This window comes from Grampus griseus, assembly GCF_964374135.1.
Source record: "Grampus griseus genome assembly, chromosome: 9".
Taxonomy (NCBI): domain Eukaryota; kingdom Metazoa; phylum Chordata; class Mammalia; order Artiodactyla; family Delphinidae; genus Grampus; species Grampus griseus.
Genome location: NC_139003.1, coordinates 24,458,903 through 24,483,660, shown reverse-complemented (window position 1 = coordinate 24,483,660; position 24,758 = coordinate 24,458,903). Strand labels below are relative to the sequence as shown.

The 24,758-nt window shown below is 41.7% G+C and overlaps 1 protein-coding gene across 3 annotated transcripts in view; it reads right to left on the bottom strand.

Annotated features, from left to right (window-relative positions):
- Window positions 1-19,141, bottom strand: part of GRM8 (glutamate metabotropic receptor 8) — a gene marked incomplete at both ends in the record, with an annotated part of 755,346 nt that extends 736,205 nt beyond the window's left edge. For all 3 annotated transcript variants that reach the window (XM_082661983.1, XM_082661985.1, XM_082661984.1), the window contains one exon: window positions 18,632-19,141. In XM_082661983.1, the coding sequence (XP_082518109.1) occupies window positions 18,632-19,141 (510 nt within the window). The remainder of the gene's footprint in view (window positions 1-18,631) is intronic.
- Window positions 19,142-24,758: the final 5,617 nt, after the last annotated feature.

Here is a 24,758-nt window from a genome sequence, read left to right as displayed (position 1 = left end):
ACTTTCTTGAAACAAATGAAAAATTGGAACGATATGACAAAGAAGTAGGAATTCTCAGCAAAGGGAAGATAGAAAGAAGAACCAAATGGAAATTTTGGAACTAAAATATACCATAACTGAAACTAAAAAAAAAAAAAAAAAAAAGCTCTCACTCCATTTTGCCATTGAGATGGGCTCAACAGCAAAATGGAGCAGAGAGAGGAAAGAATCCATAAATTTGAGGATAGAAGAATAGAAATTAAACAGAAAGTAGACTGAAAAAAATGAGCAGAGCCTCAGAGACCTGTGGGATTATAATGAAAGATCTAAAATATAGGTCTTCTGGCTCCCAGGAGAGGGAAAAGAGGGTGGGCCCAAAAAAGTATTTGAAGAAATAACGGCTGAAAACTTCCCAAACTCGGCAAAAGACAAATTCAAGAATTTCAGTGAACACCAAACAGGGCAAACCAAAGAAATTCATATCGAGACACATCATGGTCACACTTCTGAAAACTAAAAACAAAGACAAAAAAAAAAGTAGCCAGAGAGAAATGATGCATTAACTATAAGGGAAAAGCAATTTGAATAATACAGGACTTGTAATAAGAGGCCAGGAGGAAGTGGCCCAACATTTTTCAAGCGCTAAAAGATAAAACTGTCAACCCAGGACTCTATATCCAGAGAAAATATTCTTCAGAGACGACACTCTCAGAAGAAGGAAAACTAAGACAATCCATTGCCAGCAGACCTACCCTGAAAGAATGGCTAAAGGAAGCTCTCTAAACAGAAAGGAAAAGATAAAAGGAGTCTTGGGACACTGGGAAGGAAGAAAGAACAGACAGAGCAAAAACATGGGTAAAATACAACAGACTTGACTGCTCTTTTGTTTTCTAAATTTAGTTTATGATTAAAGCAAAAATCATAGCACTGTCTATTGTGGTTTTCAAGGTATGCAGAGGAAATATTTAAAACAATCATAAAAGGAGGAGGGTAAAGGGAGGTAAGTTTCTACATTTCAGTGGAACTGGTAAAATGTCAGCCCTAGGAGACTGTGATAAATCATCTGTATATAAATGTAATACACAGAACAACCAATAAAAAAAGCTACATAAAGAGATACACCCTAAACCAATGCAGGGGACACGGGTTCGAGCCCTGCTCCAGGAAGATCCCACATGCCGTGGAGCAACTAAGCCTGTGGGCCACAACTACTGAGCCTGTGCTCTAGAGTCTGCGAGCCACAGCTACTGAGCCCGTGTACCACAACTACTGAAGCCTGTGAGCCCAGAGCCTGTGCTCCGCAACAAGCCATGGCAATGAGAAGCCCGCGCACCACAACAAAGAGTAGCCCCCGCTCACCGCAACTAGAGAAAGCCCGTGTGCAGCAACGAAGACCCAACGCAGCCGAACATAAAAATAAATTAATTTTTTTAAAAAAACCACACAACCGATAAATCAAAATGGAATTCTATAAAATGTTCAAGCAGCCCACAGGGAAGCAGGAAGAGGGCAAAGGAGAGACTGAGGAGGAGGGAGTGGGGGTGGGTTAGAGGCACCTCCACCTCCTATGCCAGAGTTACTCCCGAGCTAACTAGACCCTTTTCATGGAGGAGAGCAGTCTCCCTGCTGCTCAGGGGTGTACCTTTGGGGCAGGGCCAAGGGGAGGAACCCTCCAGGCAATTCCACAGAGCTTTGCCTCAGGAATTACAGTGGGTTGGGGATGTTCGTACTGACAATCATGGAAGGCCCTTGTCAAAGCCATCAGGCTGACCTGCCAGCACACCCAAAGGGGCTCCTTGCCCGGGGCTGGATCTCCGCTAACCTTCAGCACAGTGGAGGCCCCCTGCAGGGGGAGTATGGTATATTTACATGCCAGTTACAAAAGCCAAAAGCCCCACTCTACAACCTATACTGCTGGAAAAAATTAATTCAGGTGGCTTTGATGAAGGTTGGATGCAGCTTGGACAGAGGAAAGAAGCAAGTGTGTGTCATGTGGGGCCACGCCCCAAATGCTTAAAGAAATGAGCTGAGTTCAGAGAGGCAGCCTTGGTAAACTCTCCCTACCAGATATAAAGACTTACTTTCACAGGCATCTTCAGTCTTAGAAATACTAAAAAGAAAATGAATCCTGAGTTCCAGTGCAGTTCAACCTCCCTTTCATTGTATTAGAGGCAGGACTCCCGAATCCTTCCAGGCAGGTGGGGAGGCCCCAGTGTTACGGTAAACCACTTCATAGGACCTGCCGGCCCTGTGTCTCTTAGAAGAATGCTTCTGAAAACCTTCCATTACAGTTGTTTATGATTTTTAAGCTTTAAAAAAAGAAAAATGTACAAATATCCTGGGGATGATATGTGTACATTTCATGTCATTCATTATTGCAAATGTAATTTTAATCAGTTCAGCATAAAAGTATCTTAATATTCTCGATGATGGCACCGGTAATTTTAAATATTAAAATCCACGTTAGGAAAAAAAAGGGGCTCGGATTCATCGTCTCCTTCCAAATAAGCACAATCAGCTTGGCACACACCTCCAATCTTCCTTTCTCCTCTCCCCTCGTCTTTCCTTCCTTTTGTCTTTTCTCTTTCCTCTTGCTTTTCTCCCTTAGGAGGTAGATAACAAAGAGCAGGGTTGTAGGGGCAGAGTCGAAGTTGACCCAAAAAAATCTAATTATTCCTTCTCCTTCCACAAACTCAGAAACCTAAGGCTTTTCATAAAAGTAGTAGTTCTATTTTTCCCCCCAAAATCTCTGCTGTTTATGTTTGCCTTGTCTTTAGCGAACTCTAATAGATTTTTCTACTGAGTTCTGGTCTGTATCCCAGGTTCCTAAAAGGTGTATTTGAAGACAATACCAGGTAGATTCCCTTGAGTTTCTGGATACAATCTTCCTTTCACCGAAAGGCAAACAGCTCAAGGAAGGCTCTCCTACACCTACATCCTCCTTTGACTTCCCAAGAGCAGGCCTGGCAACTTGGAAAACTCTGGAAGATTGCTGAAAATTCAGAAACAGGGTTTCACGGCTTTTTAAATACTGTTAAATTTGAAATCAATGCCTCAAGTTAATTTGGCTCTTTCCGCCTTGAGCTGATTAGTGAACACTAAATTTCATGCTAACGCTCCCAAGCCATTTGCCTGCAATGCGGGAGTCACTTTCCAAATTCCGCTGATTGCAGTAAAAATATATATGGTCACATCATGTCTTGACCGTGGTTCTACGGTATTTCTCTCCTCATACAGGTGGGTTGGTGTTTACTGTATTAGACCATCACGCTCCAACTTCCCACTGGCACATGAAGTTAGCGGTTTTCTAAAGCAGTCCTGGAATCCATTACCATGGAAACAAAAGGTACAAAGAGCTATTTTTATCTCACAGGAAAACCTACAGGAACTCTAAAAAGATCAGAAGTGTTTTCAAAGCAAAGGTTTGTAGGGCTAAATCCATTCTAGCTTGGGTTAAAAAAGCCTTGGGGTGAAATAACAAGGCAGGTTAACAGAGGAAAAATGAGGGTGGTAGGATGACAGCAAACACACAGCAGCTGGACAACCGGTGGACACCTGGGGCTGCTCACCAAGTCTACCCCCCAAAAGTGGCTTTAAAAACCCAACTCTCTTCCTCTGCCAAGGTACGCGAAATAGGATTAGAACTCTGGTCTCTCCTCACGTATGTGAAAATGAGTCGTCTGCTTTTCCGACATTGATAATATCATACAAACTTTGGTCCCAACATCTCCACCCGACCATTCTAGACTAGACTCAGTGGAAATGAGGACTAAAGGAAGGAACCTTAACACAAATATGTTCATTGTATCATCTCTCCATCTGATCTAGAAATTGATCCCGTGTGTTGAGGAAACGCTGTCATGGGTCATATTTTAGTTTGGGAAGGGAGTAGGTACAAACCACGTGCATTTGTTTTAGTGTCTCTGTGTTTTCCTGAGGTCCAAGTAGTTTCATCACATCCTGCCATTAACTTCAAAGAACAATTTTGGATGTGTTAGTCCTTCCATGGAAAACTTCCTGATACATAAACTGCTCCGGCCATCTGTAAAAATACAAATTCTTCCCATCCAGCCTCCTCCTCAAAAAACATCTGGTGCAGTAGGAAGCTCCCATCCACAGTGCTGAAGGAGAACACGTTTCCTAACATTTCCCAGGAGCAGGAAAGGCACACGGGGTCATGGCGGTCAGACTCCATTCTTATATCCAGGCCACTGCCCGCTGAGGATGTGCTGGGCCAGGCCACCTGCCATCCTGGCCACTTCCACTCTGAGAGTATGAGGCTTAGAGAGTTGAAGCCCTCCACGTTAACTTCCCTGCTCAAAGGCAATCTTTTAGAATGGCAAGGAAAAACGAATTTCACTTAGAGTAGGGTTAAACTAACAGCAGGAGTATATTCAGGGGAAAGAAACCATAACAGAAAGGATTTGAAATCATACTGTATGGAAGACTGTGCAAAGCAGTGGTTGAAAGCATGAGCTTTTGCTTCTGTCAGACCAAGGTATGACTATGGCTTGACTATGACTTTCTAAGTTATGTAAGGAAGCTTAGGGAAGCCTCATTTCCTCATCTGAAAACCATACTTATCTGATGGATTTGTACCTGGGATCAAATAAGATCAGGCATGCTAAGTGTTTAGCACAATGCCTGGCTGGCATTTAAGAAGCTCTCAGTAAATGTTAGCTCTTATGCTGTTACTGTCAGGAGCAGATTAAACAGTAGAAACTTTTAGCCTGGAGAACTCAAGACTCAGGACAACCAGGACCTTCAAACATCTGAAGAACTGTCCCATAAAAAAAAGAGACGCATCAGAAGACAGGAGCAGGGCCAATGGGTAGAAGTGATTGACCATGACCTCTGTTCCCACCTTGAGCATCAGGATTGCCTCACCCTCCAAATGACTGGGTGGGCTTCCACATCCCTTATGGAATTAAAGCCATTCCTAAAACTGCTCAAGGGGGAAGAAGATTTCAAGTCAGAAGAGAGAAAAAAAAAAGAATGCCATTACAAAACGGAGTGGGCCAGTTTGTGAGATTATTAGCATCAAGTGTTTAAATGCATCGTCAGGATGCATTCTTTTCGTACCTCTCTGTGCCAAGGACCATGCCAGGTACTCTCAGAGACATAAAGATGAGTAAGACATGTTTCCTGCCCTCAAGAGCATTATTCTCTACAGGGGGATTGAGTGGAGATGGATGTTTAACACAATTAAGTGGTACAAAAGGCAGCACTGAATCACTAAGTATTAAGGAGCTTAATAGATGAGATTCTGCTTTGGATGAAAGGCTTCAATAGACGATCTCAGAAATGCCTTCCATCCCTGAGGTTCCACAAAGCCAAGTATTTGGGGAACTAGGGAAAACAACTGTAAAATAATAAATAAATTACTCTGTGCCAAGCTTCCCAAAACATTTTTTAAATGTTTATTAGTGGATACGATATCTTAAAATGGTGTTAAGTCTTCTACTGAATTTAACTGAGTTATATAAAACAAAGTGCAATGCAAAACTGTGTACTTTTCCTTCATAAGATCAGTTTTCTAACTGGGCATAGCTTTTTAAGGGTAATTCTCATCACGTAGACGTGATCAGCATTATTTATAGGTTTTACATTTCTTTCACGTCAAATCCTAAAGTTGTACCACTTTACTAGAATGAAATATTGATGCTATTAAACACCATGAAATGTTTTAAATAAGATGTTAAAATAATATTTATTCATCAATCTTGGACTACTACAGTATTTTAGATCACTGATTTAACAACTAAATTTCTTCTTATCACATTCTATGCCTGACACTGATCAGGAGAGGCTGAAATTTAACTGTAATTACAGTCCAAAAAGACAGGTTTTCATTTTAGTTCCTCATAGTTCAGAGAAACACTTAAGGGTAAATACAAGTTTGGAGCTTAAAATCCTGATTCTCCCAGCATGTGCTTAAACTCACCCTGCTTCACATGCAGACCCTCGGCCGGGCACCGCTCTCAGGACCGTGTTGGCTCAGATCAGCATGGAGGTGACAGATGGGGCATTCATTTAAGGAGTGGTGCTGGGTTATCTTATTTTTGTTAGAGAAGGATACTGTGGGGAAAATATTCTCCACTTAATCTATTTTACTTGCATCAAGGTGTTACCTGTAAATATTAAGTTACACACATGCAAAACTCACTAGGTACTTTAGCTGTATGCATATAAATGAAACGAGGTAATCCAAACTAAAAAATGGAATTTCCGGTATCTTTTCTCCTCAGGCAGAGGGGAAAAAAATATCCAAGGATTTAAAATTCCAACCCAGAGGTTTCAAAGACAACAAAACATCTCCCATCGAGCTCCCATTTAAATCGGTGGGGTAACGAGAGTAGAAATTACAAGTTAAAGTACCACAGCATGAAGAAAAAAAATAAGCAGTTATGCCATTTTCAATACAGAACCTATTTCCAAGTCACTCACAATGCTTTACACTTCGAATATTGTAAATTCTCCAAAGTTTTTTTACCTTACTGAGATCTATTACCACTTTGCGAAACGGAGAAAGTGCAGATATGATTACTCCCAGTTTACTCAAGGCTCAAGAAGACAGCAAGGAGAAGCTGTGACCCTCTCGAGAACACTGGCTTTCCTTATTGGATTGAGGCAAATAAAATCGATTCACTGATAATGCGTTTAATTTCTCTCTCAGCAATTAATTGTGTATCTATGTTTAATGAGAACAGTATAAACAGTCAAGATAGGCAGGTGGCAGATGAAAAAAATTTTTTTTGATCTTAAGCTACATGGATTTCCAAAGTGCAAAAATGGGGGCTGGGGGTAGGAATTCTCTGGGGTCCACTAGCTCCTTGCTTGAATCGCAGAGCAATTCACCTCCTGTATCTACTCCTACCCTGAACTAGAGGGCTTAGATTTCTGGCCTCTGGATGCTCAGTACCCACTTGCTTGGATTTTAACTGAGGTCCCGACTTTCGGGACATAACCCTCCAACCCTCCCCGTTTTCAGTCCTCCTAGAAGACTCTTAAAGGGGCCCTTTGAAGTTTTGCCATAGCAGAGAGATGCTAAGCAGAAGAAATAAGGTTTCCACTTACTTCCGTCTTCACGGAGCTGAAGGCATCAGGTCAAAGGTTCTGGGATTCCCCACACCTGGAAGAGCCCTTCTCCTCCCCTGGCCTCTGGTTTATACACTCCTACCCATCCCTCTAGGCCCAGGCCGATCCCACATTACCACGGGTAACTCGACTCATAGCTGCAGCTTCCTCAGGTGAAGTCGGCCTCTCTTCTAAACCCTGGCACCATATCACAGCCTTATCACATCGTTTTATACTGTTCGTTGCTATTGTATATGTGTTAGTGATTTCTCCCCAATGAGATTCTAAGCGATGTAAAAGCTTTGAATCTTCTATTTCTTGCTTAGTTATCCCCAGGAGTGTCAAACACCATATACTTCCAGGATGCTGAATAAACCCAAACACCTGCTGGGGATTGGCTAGTACCTAGTTCACCTGTTAAGTTAAAGAACGAGAATAAGTGGGTAATATATTGGTATTTCTTCACCGTATTCTGCTTGTCTTGGTGGGAAAAAAAGAGCTTTCACACTTACTGAGGTCAAAGAACAATACCAAGAACTATTAAGCAAGTAACACTGTGATAGGATTCTGTCCTTCCTGCAAAGACGGCAGAATTCTGCATTGCAAAACTACCACTTCTCCGTGGTCATTTTTAAGTCTTTTGTCATTTACAGACAGTTCTGGGTGTACTCTGATGCTTTTGCAAATATGTTCCTATAAAAGGGTTTCATCTTCAAGGAATTCATGGAAAAGACTCTGACAAGTACAGGTTTCTGGTAACTGACTGTACTGCTGAACTGAATGAATAAGCATTTTCAGAACTCTAATGGAAAACTGATAAACTCATAAAAGTGCTAACAAAAGATCAAGATGAAAAAAATTAATTACATGGGACTGAGTGAACTGATGAGGCTGATTATAATTTTGGTGACTTTCTGTTTGAATAAAAAAATAAATAAAATTAAAAAAAAATAAATACCACTTCTCTTTCCCTGAGGAGTCTTTTCACATTTCAGTAAACTATCCATGTTTGATTAAAATGAAAATGTACCAGGCCATAATTGATATGTTTGACTGAATTATTTATATTTTCAACAGGTGGAACATGAGAGGTCCTAGTGTTAGTCAAAGTTTTATATGTTTAGTCCCACTATTTTTCTGGTTGTCCAAAAATGAATGTGACTTCTAGAGAAAGTACTTCTGAATCTTTTTAGTGCTTCCATTTCTGACATTTGTATCAGAAGGTAATGGGTGTAAGTATTATGTAGTCCATAAAAGTATTCTCTCAATAAAAGGATAGTGTTCTTTGCCCACAGTGGGCCTATGTTTCCATCTACATTGGATCATTGTACCAAACATGGCAAAGAAAGGGAATTTCACTAACAAAAGATCAAGATGAAAAAAAAAAATTAATTACATAGGACTGAGTGAACTGATGAGGATGATTATTTTTGTGACTTTCTGTTTGAATAAAAAAAAAAAATCCCACAAGGATTCAGAGGCAAAAAATATACAAATCAATTTTCACTGCAAAGTAAAGGAGCTGTTACAGTGGAAGATTCCAGGACTGAATGTCAATATTATGACATAGCATGAGTGTGTTTCGTGTTTGGTCATCGCAATCACTGTTGCTTTTGTTGTGGTCATCCATTTACAATGCTTGCTGTCAGTTTATTTATCTCTTGTAAAAATAAAATACAGTGTGTGTGTGTGAAAAAAAAAGAAAGAAAGAAAGGGAATTCCAACCCAAAAGACAGACTTAAACACTGCCTGCAGCCTTGAGGGTTAGTCAGCCGCTTGTCCACACCACGGCTCCACCTCTTAACCATCAAACCAGGGGTACTGGGAGAGAGTCCAAAGGAGCCAGAATTTGTTGTTGTTTTCATTGTTTTCCACAACTGAACCCCAGTGGCACTTTTGCGTGCTGATACAACCTTAAAATTTAGCACAGCTTGTCTTTGGGTCATCCAATCTTTCCCTTGGCTGTTTGTTCATTAAACAAAACTGACTCTTACCACCTAAGACATGGATTTGCAAAGAACAGAAGCCCACTGCTTCCTTAGCTCAACTGGTTGGAGCATGAGGTTGGTGAGGTCCCAGTCTCATGCTTGGCCTTCAGGCAAACGAGACAGCTTAGCTCCATGCCAGAGCCTATTTGGACCTATTGATTGCATTGTTTCTTGGTCAGTGACAGCATCTTTAATGCTAACCTGCCATTGTTTACAAAATAAGGCAAATCAGTATGGCCGCTTGAGTACTGAAGTAGAGGTCTAACTCAAGATGAATATCCTACTAACGTGGACGTCAACATCTCCCTCCTCACTATCATCATCACAACTATGTATCAGGGATCCTACTTAGGACTTCACGCACTTTACCTTATCTTCATTTAAGACCTTATGAAGGAGGTACTATCATTATCTACTCTTCAGATGTAAGAAAGCTAACGTTTAGATCACTTTGCTGTACACCTGAAACTAACACAACATTGTAAATCAACTGTACTCCAATAAAAAATTTTTTAATTTAAACACACACACACACAGAAAAGAAAGCTAAGATTTAGAGAGATTAACTAGTGTACTTAAGGTAATATAGCTAATAAGTGTTACATCAGAATTTGAACCCAGAAGTCTGACTACAAAGCCTGACCTATTTCATATAATTCACATTAATCTGTTCTACTCCAAAGAGTATCAAGAACCACTAGATAAATATTACAATAATCTATAATTTGAAAAGACAGCTCCTGAGGATGAATATCTATAGGACACAAATATCTCTACAACATATCTGCATAGGAATGATATGCCATTTGTTCTCTAAACAATATAAATGCAAACAGTCTCAGAGCTGAGATGACAAATCACTTTGAGAACTCTACTACATAGAATTGTCACAATATTAAATACTTAAAGTTAAAATGTAAGAAATAGCACAAACACTAATAAAAGTTAGAATTCACTCTCGATTCATGTAAAGGGAAGCAAGGGTGAGCTGGAGCAAGAATACATCACCATCCTCACATCCCACGGGAGCCCAGGGTGGCACTTTATGACTTCGAAGGTGGGCCTAACCAGTAGATCTGGGGCTACATTGTACCAAGGAACCCAGCCTCCCCAAGCACAGAGGGAGCCTGGGAGAGTCTTGGAAGGAGACAAATGGCCAACATTGAAAACACATGTCTATCAGCTTGCTGGGCCAAATGAAATAAAGCAGCAGAGATTGGCCTCGTTCTGGAAACAGATAAAGGTGGCTTTGGACAATGCTATACCTGGACCCCTTCCCACCCCACCAGCCTGGTGCTCATTATGTATTTAAAATACATGAAGATTACATGTATATTTTTATGTTATTAACGGTGCTTAGAGATAGGGAAAGTCCCTATTACAGCTGAAAGAGATGTCTCTGTCTTTTGCCAGAGAATGTGTTTTACCAATTAAATGGGTAAATAGGCCCTTTTCCCCCACTGTGGGTAAAGGGCCTCTTGTGACCCTCTGTTGATTAAGACTGCTGTGGAATGTTATTTGCAATCTCATTGCATAATGGAAATCAGGAGGTAGCTGTCATGGTTTCTGAAGACAAATCGCTGGTAGCTGAGACAAATCGCAGCCTCTTTCGTCACTTACTCTTCTCAATCCCCTGTCAATGTATATCTTAAGTCCAGGTTTCTTAAATCGGTCTGCTCCACTGTCACAGGTAATAAAAATGAGGCAAAGTGACCATCTGAGTGACCCTGCTTTAGGAACCCTGTTCAAGTGACCATTCTGCTGACCATCACTCCTGAGCCACACATTATTTAATAAGGAACACAGCTTCCAAAAGAGCACACAATTAAAAATAGATCCATACAGCAGCTGCTGTGATTATGACCAATAAGAACAGAAATTCAACCAGGCATGAATCAAAAGAAAAAAGGCCGCTGCCAGACAGAACATTGTTCAACCTCATTTTTGTCTTGTGTACTTTGACTTGCTAAGTCAGCCAGCGGACGATTTGCACGGAGCAGAGTTTCTCAAAGTGTGGTCTGCGAAACGGCAGCATCAGCATCACCCGGTTACCGTTAGCAGTGCCAGGTCTCAGACCCCAACCCAGACTTACCGACTCAGAAGCTCTGCCGGCAGGGGTGGGGTGGGGACTCAGCTTCCACGCTTCACAAAGCCTCTGGGCGATTTGGATGCATGCTAGAGTTTGAGAGCTACTGGGCAGGAGCCAGGGGCAGCCCTCGGATGCTAAGTCTTCCCGCAGAAAGTACAGCTGTTGGTTGTAAAAAGTTATCTTCTGAAGAGTCTGGGAAGAAACCAGTCCTGAAACCAAATAAAACCACTGCCGTCTTCAATTGTGCTGTAAGCTAAAACTTCTCTTTAAAAAAAAATCAAGTCTTGGGCTTCTCTGATGGCACAGTGGTTGAGAGTCCTCCTGCCGCTGCAGGGGACACGGGTTCGTGCCCCGGTCCGGGAAGATCCCACATGCCGTGGAGCGGCTGGGCCCGTGAGCCATGGCCGCTGAGCCTGCGCGTCTGGAGTCTGCGCGTCCGGAGCCTGCGCGTCTGGAGCCTGTGCTCCGCAATGGGAGAGGACACAATAGTGAGACGCCCCCGTGCCGCAAAAAAAAAAAAAAAAAAAAAAAAAGTGTATAGCACTGTCACAAGCCATTCTCTTGGAAAGACTCCTCACTACTTTCAAAACAACCTCGTTATTATTTATTTATTTAAATTGGATCAAAGATTCTTTAAATTCTATAGTGCTTTACGACTTTCAAAAGTTTCACACACGATTTCATATAATCCCATAATAACCCTTTTTTCCCCTCCCCCTTTATTGCCTCTCCCCTCTTCCCTCTCCTCACTCATAGCCGCTAGTTAAAACAAACTTATTATTTAAAACACTCAAAAGATAGGCATTAATCACTACGTAACGTCTTAAGAGGTCTTCAGTATTCACTGTAGGATGTCAGACCTTTCGAGGTTAGGAAAAGGGAAAGTAAGAAATACTTAAATTCACCAAGTTTAAAATCTGCTTCACCCAACAAGTCACGATGCTCCTTTAATGGTCTGAGCACATGACCACTACACTGGTTCTAAGTTACTGCATGTCATAAAGAGGCACCACCTGTGAGGTGGGCCTGTATCACGTGAGTCTGCCTTATAGCAAGGTGTTTTTGGTAACTCATTAATTCAGCCCCTTTGTTGGTCCAAGAAGGGGCTCTATGAGACCAAAATTCACTCTAGAGCTAATAGTGCTTGGAATGCCTCTAGCATTGTTTTCACTTTTTTTTCAAATGATAAATGACCTTAAGAAATCAAAGTCAAGTAACCTATCAGTAAGGGATTTATTAAATAAATGATGCTCTCTTCATATAGTTAAAAACCAAGCAGTTAAAGTTTTACAGTTCTCAGCCCTGGACAAATAACAGAATCATCTAATGATCATTTAAAATATACCAATGCCAGGGCTCCACCCCAGTTTCATTGGTCTTGGGTAGGGTTTGGGCTTTTTTGAAACCTATCCAGGTGATGCTAACAGGCAGCTAGGGTTGAGAATTACTCAGGTGAATCTATATTAGCCAACATGGAAATCTCTCCCAGGCATATTGTTATATGAAAAAGAAAGCCATAAGACATATCTATTAATAAAATTCTGTGTATGTATGTGACGTCACGAATAGATATGTGTTTGGATGTGGTCTCTTTCCATTTTACACTATTTACTTATTCATTGCTTAGACTTTTCAAAATGAGAATGTGCTCGTGTCTTTTACTTATTTAATTTTTAATCTTAAAAATCTGTTTAGAGAAAATGTGAATTGGTAGGAAAATGAGGCAGCACATGAAAATATAGGAACTCCCAAAATATACCACCTTTCCTTTCTCCCCTTCTCCTTCCTTCTGTTCCTTTTTGTCAATGAGTACAAAAGTAAAATACACAAAATCCCATTTCTGTTCTATCTACCCAACACCTACTATTTCCAATATCTGGGATTGGGGTGAGGGAGGTGGAGGAAGTGGAAGGGTAGAGAGATATGGTTCATTCATTCATTTATTCAGCAAACATTTATTGGGTTCCCAGATAGGCCCATACTAGGTGCTGGAAATAACAGCAACAAACAAGATATATATGCCCTCATGGTTATCATGGATATCATCCTGCCCTCGTGGAGCTCTGTTACATGTAACAAAGAAACTTAATGTAGTGGAGAGAAGTAAGAAAAGACTTCCCGAAGTGGAGGTAGACCTTCATCTTGGGAGAAATAGCGGCCACTAGAACTTTAAGAAGAGGAGTGGCATGACCACGTCTGCATACTTACGTGTCTCTATGGCTTCGAGTTGTGTCAGTGACCATGGGCCATGCCCATTTCCCCCTGTAACCCAACTTAAGGCCACTAAGAGAGACCATCCATCGTCTCTCGTCCGAGGTGAATAGGCTCTTTACAAAACTAAATTAGAGCTTGCTACAGGAGCAGAGCATTGACTAAAGGAATCTATCTTTCAATTTTCCATTATCTGTTTGCCATCAAATAAGATTAAGCGTGAAATGTTACCTCTTGCTGAGTTTATTGATTGGGCTCATTTTTCTGCCCATCTAACTAGATGAGCCTGAATACGGCAGATATACCTGTTCAGAGTTTACAGTTAAGAAAGCCCATTGTATGCAATAAATAACTCGCAAAATGCTTGGCTTTGTGGGAATGGTTACTGCAACTAGTAGAGTCTCTTGGAAGAAAATATATCTTTGTAAACATAGCAGGTAGGCGAGCACATCCAGGGTAATGGGATGCTTCACTGTACTTCACTTACTTAACATGAAGGTCAGTTTGAGCCACTTATAACCAGGACACTTCCGCATGGTGAGAAATTATCTAGAAGTAATTCTAGATAATTATAGAATAATCCACACGTGGATTTCTATTTGATTGCTTTGGGAAGTATACACCACAGACTATCTAACCCCCATCCTTCAAGAGTTGAAAATTAATTCTCTAGGTAAAGTTCACCAGAAAAACATGAGAAAGAGAAATTATATCTGACACTGTCCTTTTCTAACCCCAATGCATCTATGTGGACATCAATATGTGTTACCTCCTACTATCAATGTGCTATTTTTAACTTATAATGTTCAATCTTTGCTCAAAGTAAGACATATGATTAGTGTTTTGAGGAACAGATTTGCTCTAATTTAAAAGAGAGGGGTGGAAATGTTCTAGAAAGGGGAAAAAATCCGAGCGCTTTATAAAACATATGCAAATTCCTTGAAACTGCTTTATAAAACAAATTTAAATTATGGGCTTCCCAGTCAACATTTCCAAAAGGCCCTCTCATTCTTTTTTAATTCTTTTCAAACTAAGCAGTCTCCATCTGAGAGCTGGACCCCTCTTTTCTTTGGTCTGTCTGCAACACAGGAGCCACTGAAATGGCATATTAACCTTCATGTAGGTTGGAGCAGTTCTGGGTTCTCTGGGTTTGCTACTCTGCAGTTATGGGTCACATTATCCTAATCGATTCTACTGTTATCTAAAACCATTAACTTGGTATAGGGATTAAACAGTCACCTAGGTGACCACTCTGCCGCCATGTTAACCCATATATGACACGTGTGTGTGTACGTGTGTGTCAAGGCTGCGTGTAGTGCTTCTAAAAAGTTCAGATCATTGAAGTCTTGTTCTGTGACTCTCAAACTTGTTTTCACTCCCAACACACCTGACAAATGAGATACTTCAATCAGTAAAAATGGTTCTAGGGAGGGGGTTGGGAGACACACACTCACTCACTGTGTCTGTCACATGAAAAGCCTCTGAGGTAGTTTTGATAGCCTACACCCCCCCCCCAGGGCATGAGGAGAGAGGGTGTAAGCCCCGCCCACACTCAGGGTTGACAATCACTGGTTTAGTATGGCATTCAGTGCCCCAAGGGGCGAGGCCACAGGCCAGCTTCCGCCCCACACCCACCCCACAATGAAGTCTGGCTCCACCCCCTGCCGAATTCTCCGCTGAAGTTAAAGGGCTGATTTTACCATTTGCCCCTGAGCTTTGATAGGAAGAGAAACAAGGATAGGGCAACATTCCTTCCCTCTAGAGAAAAGCAGGACCAGCTATACACCACAGCAGAGGAGTTGCCCCTCACGCCGACAAGGTGCAGGATCTGGGGGGCTAAATGAACCTCCCCCCAATGCCTGAATCCCCTTAACAAAGACAAATCATTTCATTGCACCACAATTAGCGATCCCATGGAAAACAGAATCCTCCTCTGACTTAAACACAGACATGTTATATGCAGATGACTGACAACACATGCATAGCTCCTTTCCTGAAACAAGGCTTCAATCAGGAGAATGCAGAGGGTTACGAGGCCAGGACAGGCTGCCGCAGGAGGGCCAGATTGAAGGAAGAGGAAGATGGGCATGCCTGGGGGACTTTGTCTCCTTCACAATGTAGCCCAGGCAGATAACACATGGCTTTAACAGGACTGTCCAGAAAAAGAGAACTGGGACCTTTGGATACTACTTCTGATTTCAGCCCAAATATTTTCCATACAATTTTAAACACATTCCAGCTACATTCTAAAAACCCCAATTAATGCTTATTGTTGAGCAGGACAATAAGTAAATTCATTAATCAAGACCTTGTTTACACCCCTCATGGTCAAGGTTAATTGTGTTTTTCCAAACCAAGATGCTCGACCTTCTGTGACTCCATTAATCCAGGAATAAGTGGCGCTATACTGATATCCAGCCATCGTTTTAGATACTATGGGTCATATGCTGTCCTGGAGGGGCCCAAGCGCCATAAAACTGTCCTAAATGTTTAATTTTATTCAGGTCATAGCATTTGTTTAATCAAATTATTATCTTTCAAAATGGAACTGTAAGCGAATCCCCAAAGCATTAATTTGCTAATCATTCCTTTGATAACTATTCTAATATTTCATGTCAGTCCTAGCATATGTGTTTAAACAGAATATATATTCACACATAAAGTGAAACGTTTTCTATTCCAAGAGTGACCATCACCATTTCATAATTAATATCAGTGTGGAGTGCTGGCTGGAGGTCTCATGTGAATCGTCGAAGTAAACTAAAGTGGCACAACAGCGATTAAGTTGTAATTATCAATTCACAGTCATGTGGCTCCAGGTTCAGCTGGAAGATGGGCTGACCACTTACATTTTCTCACTTACTTGTAAAAGACAGATTTTTCAAGCCCCGCTTATTTGGTTCATAAATATATCTGCTTCCATATATTCAATGCTCATTCCAGGCCAGCATACCGGTCTTAGTCATGACATCTACCATAACCAACATCTCCTCCTGGCTAAAAGTCACCCAGTCCCTGTGCTTTGGTAAAGGGTGGCAGCCCCATTCATGTGCAGACCACAGTCTCGAGACTTGACCTATAGCCCTGGACTCTGCCCAGAGTCAATGGTATTGTAATTCTCCCACATGATCAAATAAGGTCCCTCCAGAGTTACCCAAGAATTGGCCAGTCAGTGAGAGAAGAACAAAGTAAAGAGAAGCCAGGTCTAGAATGCATAAAAACAAAACCTACCCTTCAGTTGGCCCGAGGTCCCCTTTGGCAGCCCAAGCAGACGAAGGACACGGTCAGGTCCTGGTGGAATCCTTCACCTGCATTATCTCATTAAATCATCCAACAACCTAACACAGTGTTAACATCCCCATTTTACAGATAAGCTGATTCTGTAGCAAAATTAATGTAAACAAGTTTTGAAAACCTCAACTGAGCAATTATCGCCTCCATCCCACTCCTCAAATCCTTGCCCACTTTTGGCACCAGACTCCAGGAAAGAGACAGGATTCCCGGGAATTACGATGGGATTGATGGGAACCAGAATTAGTTTATAAGGGGAGAGTAACAGGAGGGAGATGATCCTCACGAAAGTTTCCCCTTCCCTAAAAGTGGGTGTTGATGAGTTAAGAACAGAAAAGAGATGCTTTGGAGCATCAGGGGAGGGAGATCAAGTCAGAGAGGAGAAGAGAACTGGGAAACTGGCTGGAGCTGGACATCACCCCAGAGCCGAAAATGCCATGCGGCTCAGAATCAGGATGCGGGAGAAATCCAAGATCCCAGGATGTTGGGGTAAACCTGGAGCTTCTGGTTCTGAATCTTGCCTCCAGGCAAGGGGTCAATTAGCCCAAGAGAAATCACTAACAACTTTCCAGTTTCCCTTGAAAGTTTCCAGAGATGGACAATTAGAGCACCCTTGGCTGCCTATTTTAATCTTGTGTCCTCCTCCTTGCCAAGGGGCTCTTCCTAACGTCTGGCTCAGATATCTCAGGCATTCCCTGACGCCTGTGTGTGACTCCTCGGCACTCCTTAGACACAGAGAGCTCCTGCTCAGCAGCCTCCTCAACTGAGAAAATTTCATCCATCTGAAAATAGTCACTAAGGGGCCTCTTACCATTCTCTCCTCCAAACTTAGGGAATTCATACAGAAGCTGGGGGAATGTTACAGACGTGAACCAGACTAGATGGTCCCCCAAGACAGCTTTCAAAGCGGAAAGCTTTTGATTCGAACCCTTCTATTTTCTGAAGTAAGTTTTCCATCACTTTGTTCATTGTTGTCACTATATCTGTCATCTGTCCAACTTCTCCATATTCTTTTAATATTTTTAAATCTAATATGCACAGAAACAGCTTCTCACAATATTAAACGAAGACTCATTAATTCAGAGTAAGCTGGAAAAGTCATGTCCCGTTGAGTAAAAAATCAGAGTGAAAAGTATTTTCCATTTTTAAAATTATGTCTATTACAAAGGACTACATAACGGATGTTAATAAATAAAATGAGAAAGTTAATGAAAGATGAATTACAATAACTTTATGTTTATGGGACTTTATGCTTTCAAAATATGGTTCCATGTGTTGTTTTATTTTGCCAATTTTATTCAAAATGTAATCTATAGATAATAGATCATCCAACCTAAACCAAAAAGTCTCGAATTATCCTGCTAAATCTGAACTTTTAATTCAACAAGAATTACCTATAATTATTCTAAGTCTGCCTCAGAGCAGTCTGAATTAATGAGGTTCTGCTCTACTGTAGCTATCACAAACCTGACAACTTTATGGCCATCTTCTAGCCCAGAGTGTCACTCCCATCTACCCATTGGTAATAAATACTATTTCTCCACACAGGAACTTTTGTCATAACACAGCATCCCACGTTAAAGAAATTTCACCAAGTAAATTATCTTAAATCTCAAATACTATAGAAATGTCTGATCTGATAAATGAGCTAAGAGTTCATCAGACCCTCGAAAAACACTTGCTTTGCTTTAAAATAAGCCTCAATAAACAGCATATCCCAAGATACTGAGGACCCAACATGTCATAGAAATTATCACCTTTCTGTTTGTTCAGAAAAAAAAAGTCACAGTTAATCCAATTCATTCTTTTTAAAAATGGAACTAAATCAACACTTGTAGAAACCTAGACACAAACGCCTCTCTGTGAGGAAACTGTGGCCCTGAGAGGGTCTACGAGCATCTTTACCACATTCACTTTCCTCTTAAACCTGCAGCTGGAGTCAGGACAATTTATTGTCTTTCCACAACGGTCAGAATTGCCTAGTGCCTTTACCTACCTTAAAAAGTCTTAAAATGTTAGCCACCATGATGGACACGGAGCTCGCAGCAGCACCTATGACGCCAGAAATCTTGTCGGGCTTGGTGAAAATGGGTGGATCTCCATTAGCACACTTCACGTCAGAAGCATCTTTCTCTATCAAAGCCTGCACGAACGTTAGTGACTGCTCCAAAGCGTAGGTGTCCCTGGAGCAGGTGTCGAGGATCCGGACACCCAGAGTGATATTGGAGAGGAGATCAGGGTCCTTATTAATCTGGTCAATTGCATAAAGCATGGCCTCCAATCTGTGGATCCCTTTTTCCTTCTTCAGCTCCCCACAAGGCACCCCCCTCTCTCCCTTTGCGTGGACAGGAAAGAGGCCTCCCAAAATGATGTCCCCGTCCACTCGTATGGAATGGGCATGCTCTTGACTGTGAGCTCTTTGCGTCATCGTGAGGATCCAGTAGAACTTGGCAGTCAGGAGGAAGAAACAAGGACACGAGGCGGATCGCTTTCCCTCGAATACCATTTTCTCCACAGGTGGTGTTGCAATCCAAGACCCAAAGTTTACTCTTGCCACAGAAGAAGGGGGACCACCTGAGGCTGTACCTTCTGGAGGCTACCATCAGGGCCCATGGGGAAAAGGCTCTGTGGGTTTCAGCAGGTGTTCTTGATTTGAATGTCACAGTGAATTTCCATCAGACCCCAAGGTTCAATTTTATTTCCGTATAAAGTCAACTTGCCTGGAATGATGCAAAAATTAGAGGAACAGCTGAGGTTCTGATGTTGGGATGAGGTCACCAATTCACATCCTTAAAGTCAGCCGTGTAGCAGAATTATTCCTGGGAGGCCGGAAGCAAAAAAAAGAAAGGGTTCAGTTCAAAGGGTCTACATTTTTCATATTTTAAGCCCTGTTTGCACCGACCTCTTTTTTATTGTTTAATTTTCCCTATTCAGTAAGAAACTAATTCTTTTTGTCCCCTTATGATTCTGAACACCTGGCTGCACTGCAGCTAAACAGAGAGATTGATGACACTTGTGGAGCAAGGGAAACAGAAACGTATCAGAAACTAGGTTGATTCTCCCAAATCAGAAAGCATTTTTATGTACAATTTCATTTCAATAAATCCAATTTCTGTGAAGGTAAAAATCCCGAGATTGATGGCATGAGTTCTTTTCAAATCTGTTTTTACTTTTTACAGCTGTCTGAATTTAGCATTTAAATTTCGTCCACAAAATCAGAAAGAAAGGCTGTTTTCTGTGATGTATTCAACAAGCCAGTCATTCGTTAATGACATTTTTGGTGCCTCAGATTTCCCAATGGGAAAAAGTGATTACTCAATCACACACAAAAAAAGAGAAAGGAATCCACCCAAGGAGCCCAAAATGTATAAGTTTTAGAGCTTGTGAAAAGATTAAACATAGAATGTCGGCTATTTTGTGTAAATTATCTTATTGTTCTCTGATAACAAAAGAATGACTTGAAAATTAAACACATAGGGTAGGTTATGTGTGAAAATACTCCTATTACCATTGTCAGAGTTTCCCATTCATTTGTCGGAGTGGAAGCAATGGGTATGATTACAGTTCTGAAGCAAACGCTTCTTGATCCTAGAATCACTAGAGAAAATCAGAGCTAGAGGTCTATTGAAGAGCTTCTTAATTTTGTCAGACTCAGTGGGGAAAACAGTTATTTCATCAAGACTAGAAATAACCTAGAGTGAAAACATCTACAAGCAAATCTATAGGAAAATTTTATTCTAGGACCTTCACTGTTAAAGAATGCCATGAGATTCTTTCAAAGGACTTTTGTGGAGGTTTAACTGAAAACAAGAACTGACTTCACATAAGGGAATCTGATGTTTGAAATGCACATGCGGTTAAGAGAATAAACAGCACCAGCGTATTTTGGTAGGATAGTTAATCTAATGTTCATTGCTCACCTATTTATACATATGGGTTTGAAACCTGAAATTTGGACAACTCTCCTCTACCCTAGCCAACCAACATCTGGTTGTGCTTTCCATTCACTTGTTCAATTTCCAGTTCATAAAATTTTCGTTCCTCCCCAACCCAAAGGAAAGGATGGTGCCTCTCTAGAGGCCAACTGAGCATATATCCAAAAGCCTTCAGAGAAAGCTGCACTTTTTTCACTTTTAGATGAGGAAAGGGGGCTTGTTGTAGCCCACTGCCTGGGATTTCTGAGTATACACCTGGAGCACACTCAGAAATACAGTCCATGGCCCAGTCTGCTGGGACAGTCCTCATCTGCCTATGACAAGCATTTCCTGCCTCCTGGCACATGCTAAGCCCTGGATTTCCCATATTCGGCCTCAAAATACTTCGTCCTTTTCTGATTTTTCTCATGACTTGACTAATATTCCGTCACACGTGATTCTCTTAGCAGCTGCTTCTCCCTCAGAAAATCTGTGATTTGGCAACAACCTGACCTCAGGCATTCCACAAAAGGAAACACTTAGAAAGTTAACTTGACTTTCTGTATGAAACCATTTAAGTGATGGACCATGGATTACACCAACCACCCATTAAGAGAAGGAGGACTGTGCTTTACAGTTTCACGAGGAAGACCAGTTAGAAGACAGTAAAATCTCATTAATTCTGATGACTAATTCAGGGCTTGTGACCAAGTCCACAGGGCTGGGCTGACCCTGAGCGTATCCTTTCTGGCAGAGCACAGAATGAATGGATACTCGAAGGAGAAATGATGAAGGGGAAAAGGAAGGGGACATGCCGTTCTTCAAGCCACCTCCCAAGTGCTTAACACACTTCAGAGAATAAATGGTTTTCAATTATAGACGACCATAAACTCAGTCTATCTGTTAATTACAAATCATCCTTACCTATGCTACTCATGTGGCATTAACCTAGTTCCACTTGTTGTACAGCCCTGGAGGTAGTAAAATTGAGTTTCTTTTAAAGGTATTCATGTCTGCAATACTTTTTAGTCTCTTTAGCATCTCATAGGTCTGTTTAGAGCTTTAAGTTAGGGAAAGATTGGGGAGTAAATAACAGAGAGACAGGAGTTAGTCTTGTTTAGGGGATGAATGCACTTAAATGGAAAACAAGAGGTACCATTTTGGTTGGGATTTACTGGGCAGTTTACTTGGATTTTTGCTTAAATTTCCTCCTTTGCAATACAGAATTAAAGGCACATAACCGCTCTGAAGCTCGGTTTTCTTGTCTGTAAAGGGATGCCACAAGGCACACACGGAAAGCGCGGTAGCTGGCACAGGGTAAGTTCTCGGTAAACAGGAGCGATCGTTGCTAAGCTAGTCTGCAACTCATTTTCCACTAAAGCACAGCAACTTTTTCCGTATTTGCCCAGTTGGTGAGATTGTTACTGAAAACTTTTGTCACTTTGAAAGTAAAATCAGAGCTACTTACAAAATGTCGAAATACAGCAGTTATTTCAAACTCTGATACACTGTCATACAAATCAGACTCTTGATGACCGGAAGGCTTAGTTTCCCTTCAAAATTCTAAGGAAACGTATATTTGAAAGTTTGTAGAAAACTACATAAATCTGGTGGCATCGCATAATCTTGCAGGGCCTAATCTTGCTCTTGGGCAATTCTTGTGAGCTTTAATCTGAACTCATCCTAGTGGGCGTCAATGAATTTTAACAAAATGACCTTTTTGTGCTATCGAGCCAGACAGCTCTACTTCATGTTCTGTGCTTGATTTAAAATCAGTTTTTCTCTCAAACGGACCTTCCTCTGGGCTTTGATAGAAACCTCACCTGAGATGATGGACTTCTTCAAGGAGGCGTGAGGTCCACACTCCTGAAAGCGACCTCTGAGGGGAGAAGACACCTTCCACTATTTCTGAGCCCTCAGGCGGAAGGCTTCCAGGAGGCTTAACCATTAAATGCTCTCGCTCAGCCCTTCCTGTTCATTCATTCCCTCCCAGCTGGTCCTAAGTACACGGTAAATGGGTACCTTGTAGATCATTAGCACTTCCATTACCCACCTCCGTGGCCTGGGTCTGCTGGGGAGCAGGCCCCCCCCCAGCTGGGACATGAGTCAGTGGCTCCCTCACAGGCTCTAGCTATTTCCTGAAAGGCCAGGAATATGGACAGCTCCTCAAGGACCAGGGCCCTGAATTCTGCTGCTTTTTACCTTCTAGGTACCTTCTCTGAACCAAAGTCTCAAGCACCTAACAGAGCATCTCACTGAATTTTCATACACCAATCATTAGGTCTTGTAAATGAGAAAAAAAGGCTCCAAGAGGTTGAGTATGGCCCAAAGCCCTCAGCTAGTAAACGGCACCACGGTTGAAGTCCTCAGGACCTCCAGGTGGGTCCTGCCCTTTGAGAAAGCCCCCAGTCTCTGCAGAGCCTGATTGGGACAGCACAAGCAAGGCGGAAGGCCCTGCCCCTCCACTGAAATCTTTCAGAAATGTGCATATCTTTGAGCGTTAGCTCTTTAAGAAAAATAATGAACTAATTAGGAGGGGACAATCTGGGGGCATTTCCAGGGCAGGGTGATTTCTGAAGGTTTCAACGAGTTGAGAATATCAAATGTAGTTTGTCCAAACCCCTCTGCTTCAAATCCGGTTTCCCAGACAGCCTGACACCAGTGAGAACAAACCCACCACGCTATGTGGGATCTATCTGGGTCTGTCACCAGGTCTTCCTCCAGCAACCTGGCAAGTGCTTTTAAGACACGGTGTGGTAAAATCCTTACAGGGATAGCAATAGCCAAGAACTGTAATTGTTTTCTCAGAAAAAGGCCAAACAGCCTCCCTCTGCTGTGTTCCATTCAGCTCTTTAACAAATAGGTTAAGCTCAATATCGTCATCAATTCACAAAATTGCAAATCCGGCAGTTTTTCTTGAAACAGCCCACGTTTGCAGCTCTTTTTGGTTGTTTTAGAAAATGCATCCTATTTGTTTATCATCTCCTGTGCCACCACAGGTATGCACAGCCCTGGAATCTTGGTGGGGACAGAATGAGGATGGGCTAGAAAGAGACTCCCCTGGCACCAGAGGCCTGGAATTTGGATCCTTGTCTGACAGTCGCTGGCTGGCGACACTGAGCACGTCACTTCACCTCTGTGTGCTTCCATTTCCTCATCTGTGAAATGAGTGAGATGGACCATATAATCTCTAAGGTGTCTTCCAGCTTCCTGTTCTGAGGTTCTATTATTTAATGATAAGGAAATATGAGATTATGCTCAAAACACCAGAGCAAGGCTTTGCCAACTGAACACAATAAATGATTTCGTTTGCAAGCTGAGTGGCTTTTCCCCATCGGTGAGAGAGGGTTGTAAAAGCTCTTCTCTACAAGCAGGCCCCATATTAAGAAAATCTGATACATGAGAGGCTCAATTTACTAAACAGATAAATTAGAAGGTGATTATTTGCATTACAAAAGAATTCACCACAGGTTTCCTTTAAATAGCTAAATCCCCCGTGCATTTAAAATGCAATCTGAGATATTTTTTTTAAAAAAAGAGGCAAAAAAAATGCAATTTGATTTAAAATTCAATTTGCACCATTTTTTTCAATAACACAGCTATTGCATAAAAAGACCACATTTAAAGTAATGAGAAGCGACTTTTATAGTATGTATCATATAAGAAGAGGGAAAGGGGCTGAAACAAACATTTACTGAACGCTACAGCGTGCCTGGAGCACGTTACCTCATTTGCATTACAAGATACACCAATGAGGTTGGTATCACGGCCCCCATTTGGTATATAAGGAACCTAAAAACAGAAAGATTATATGAATGTGTCTAAAATCTTGGGCCGGAACTCAAATGCAGGACTGTGATATGTTCTTTCCCTTACCCCACACCCCTTGGGTGCAGCAGACCATGAAGAATGTCAAGCTGACCCTGATTTGATGATATGGGCTGTGAGTGTGGCATCCTAGGTTCTGAGAAGTACCCCCCAGTACTCACTCCATGGCACTGGGCAAGTCACTTAACCTGGGATCAGTTTCTTTGTTTCTAAACTGAGGAATGATTTCTGGCCACCTCCTACGGTTGCGAAATGAAATGATATATGTCAAAGTACTTTATAAACTGGCAAGTGCTATAAGAATGTACAGGGAAACTATCATTTAACAATCATTCCCGCTGGGACTTCCCTAGTGGTGCAGTGGTTAAGAATCCGCCTGCC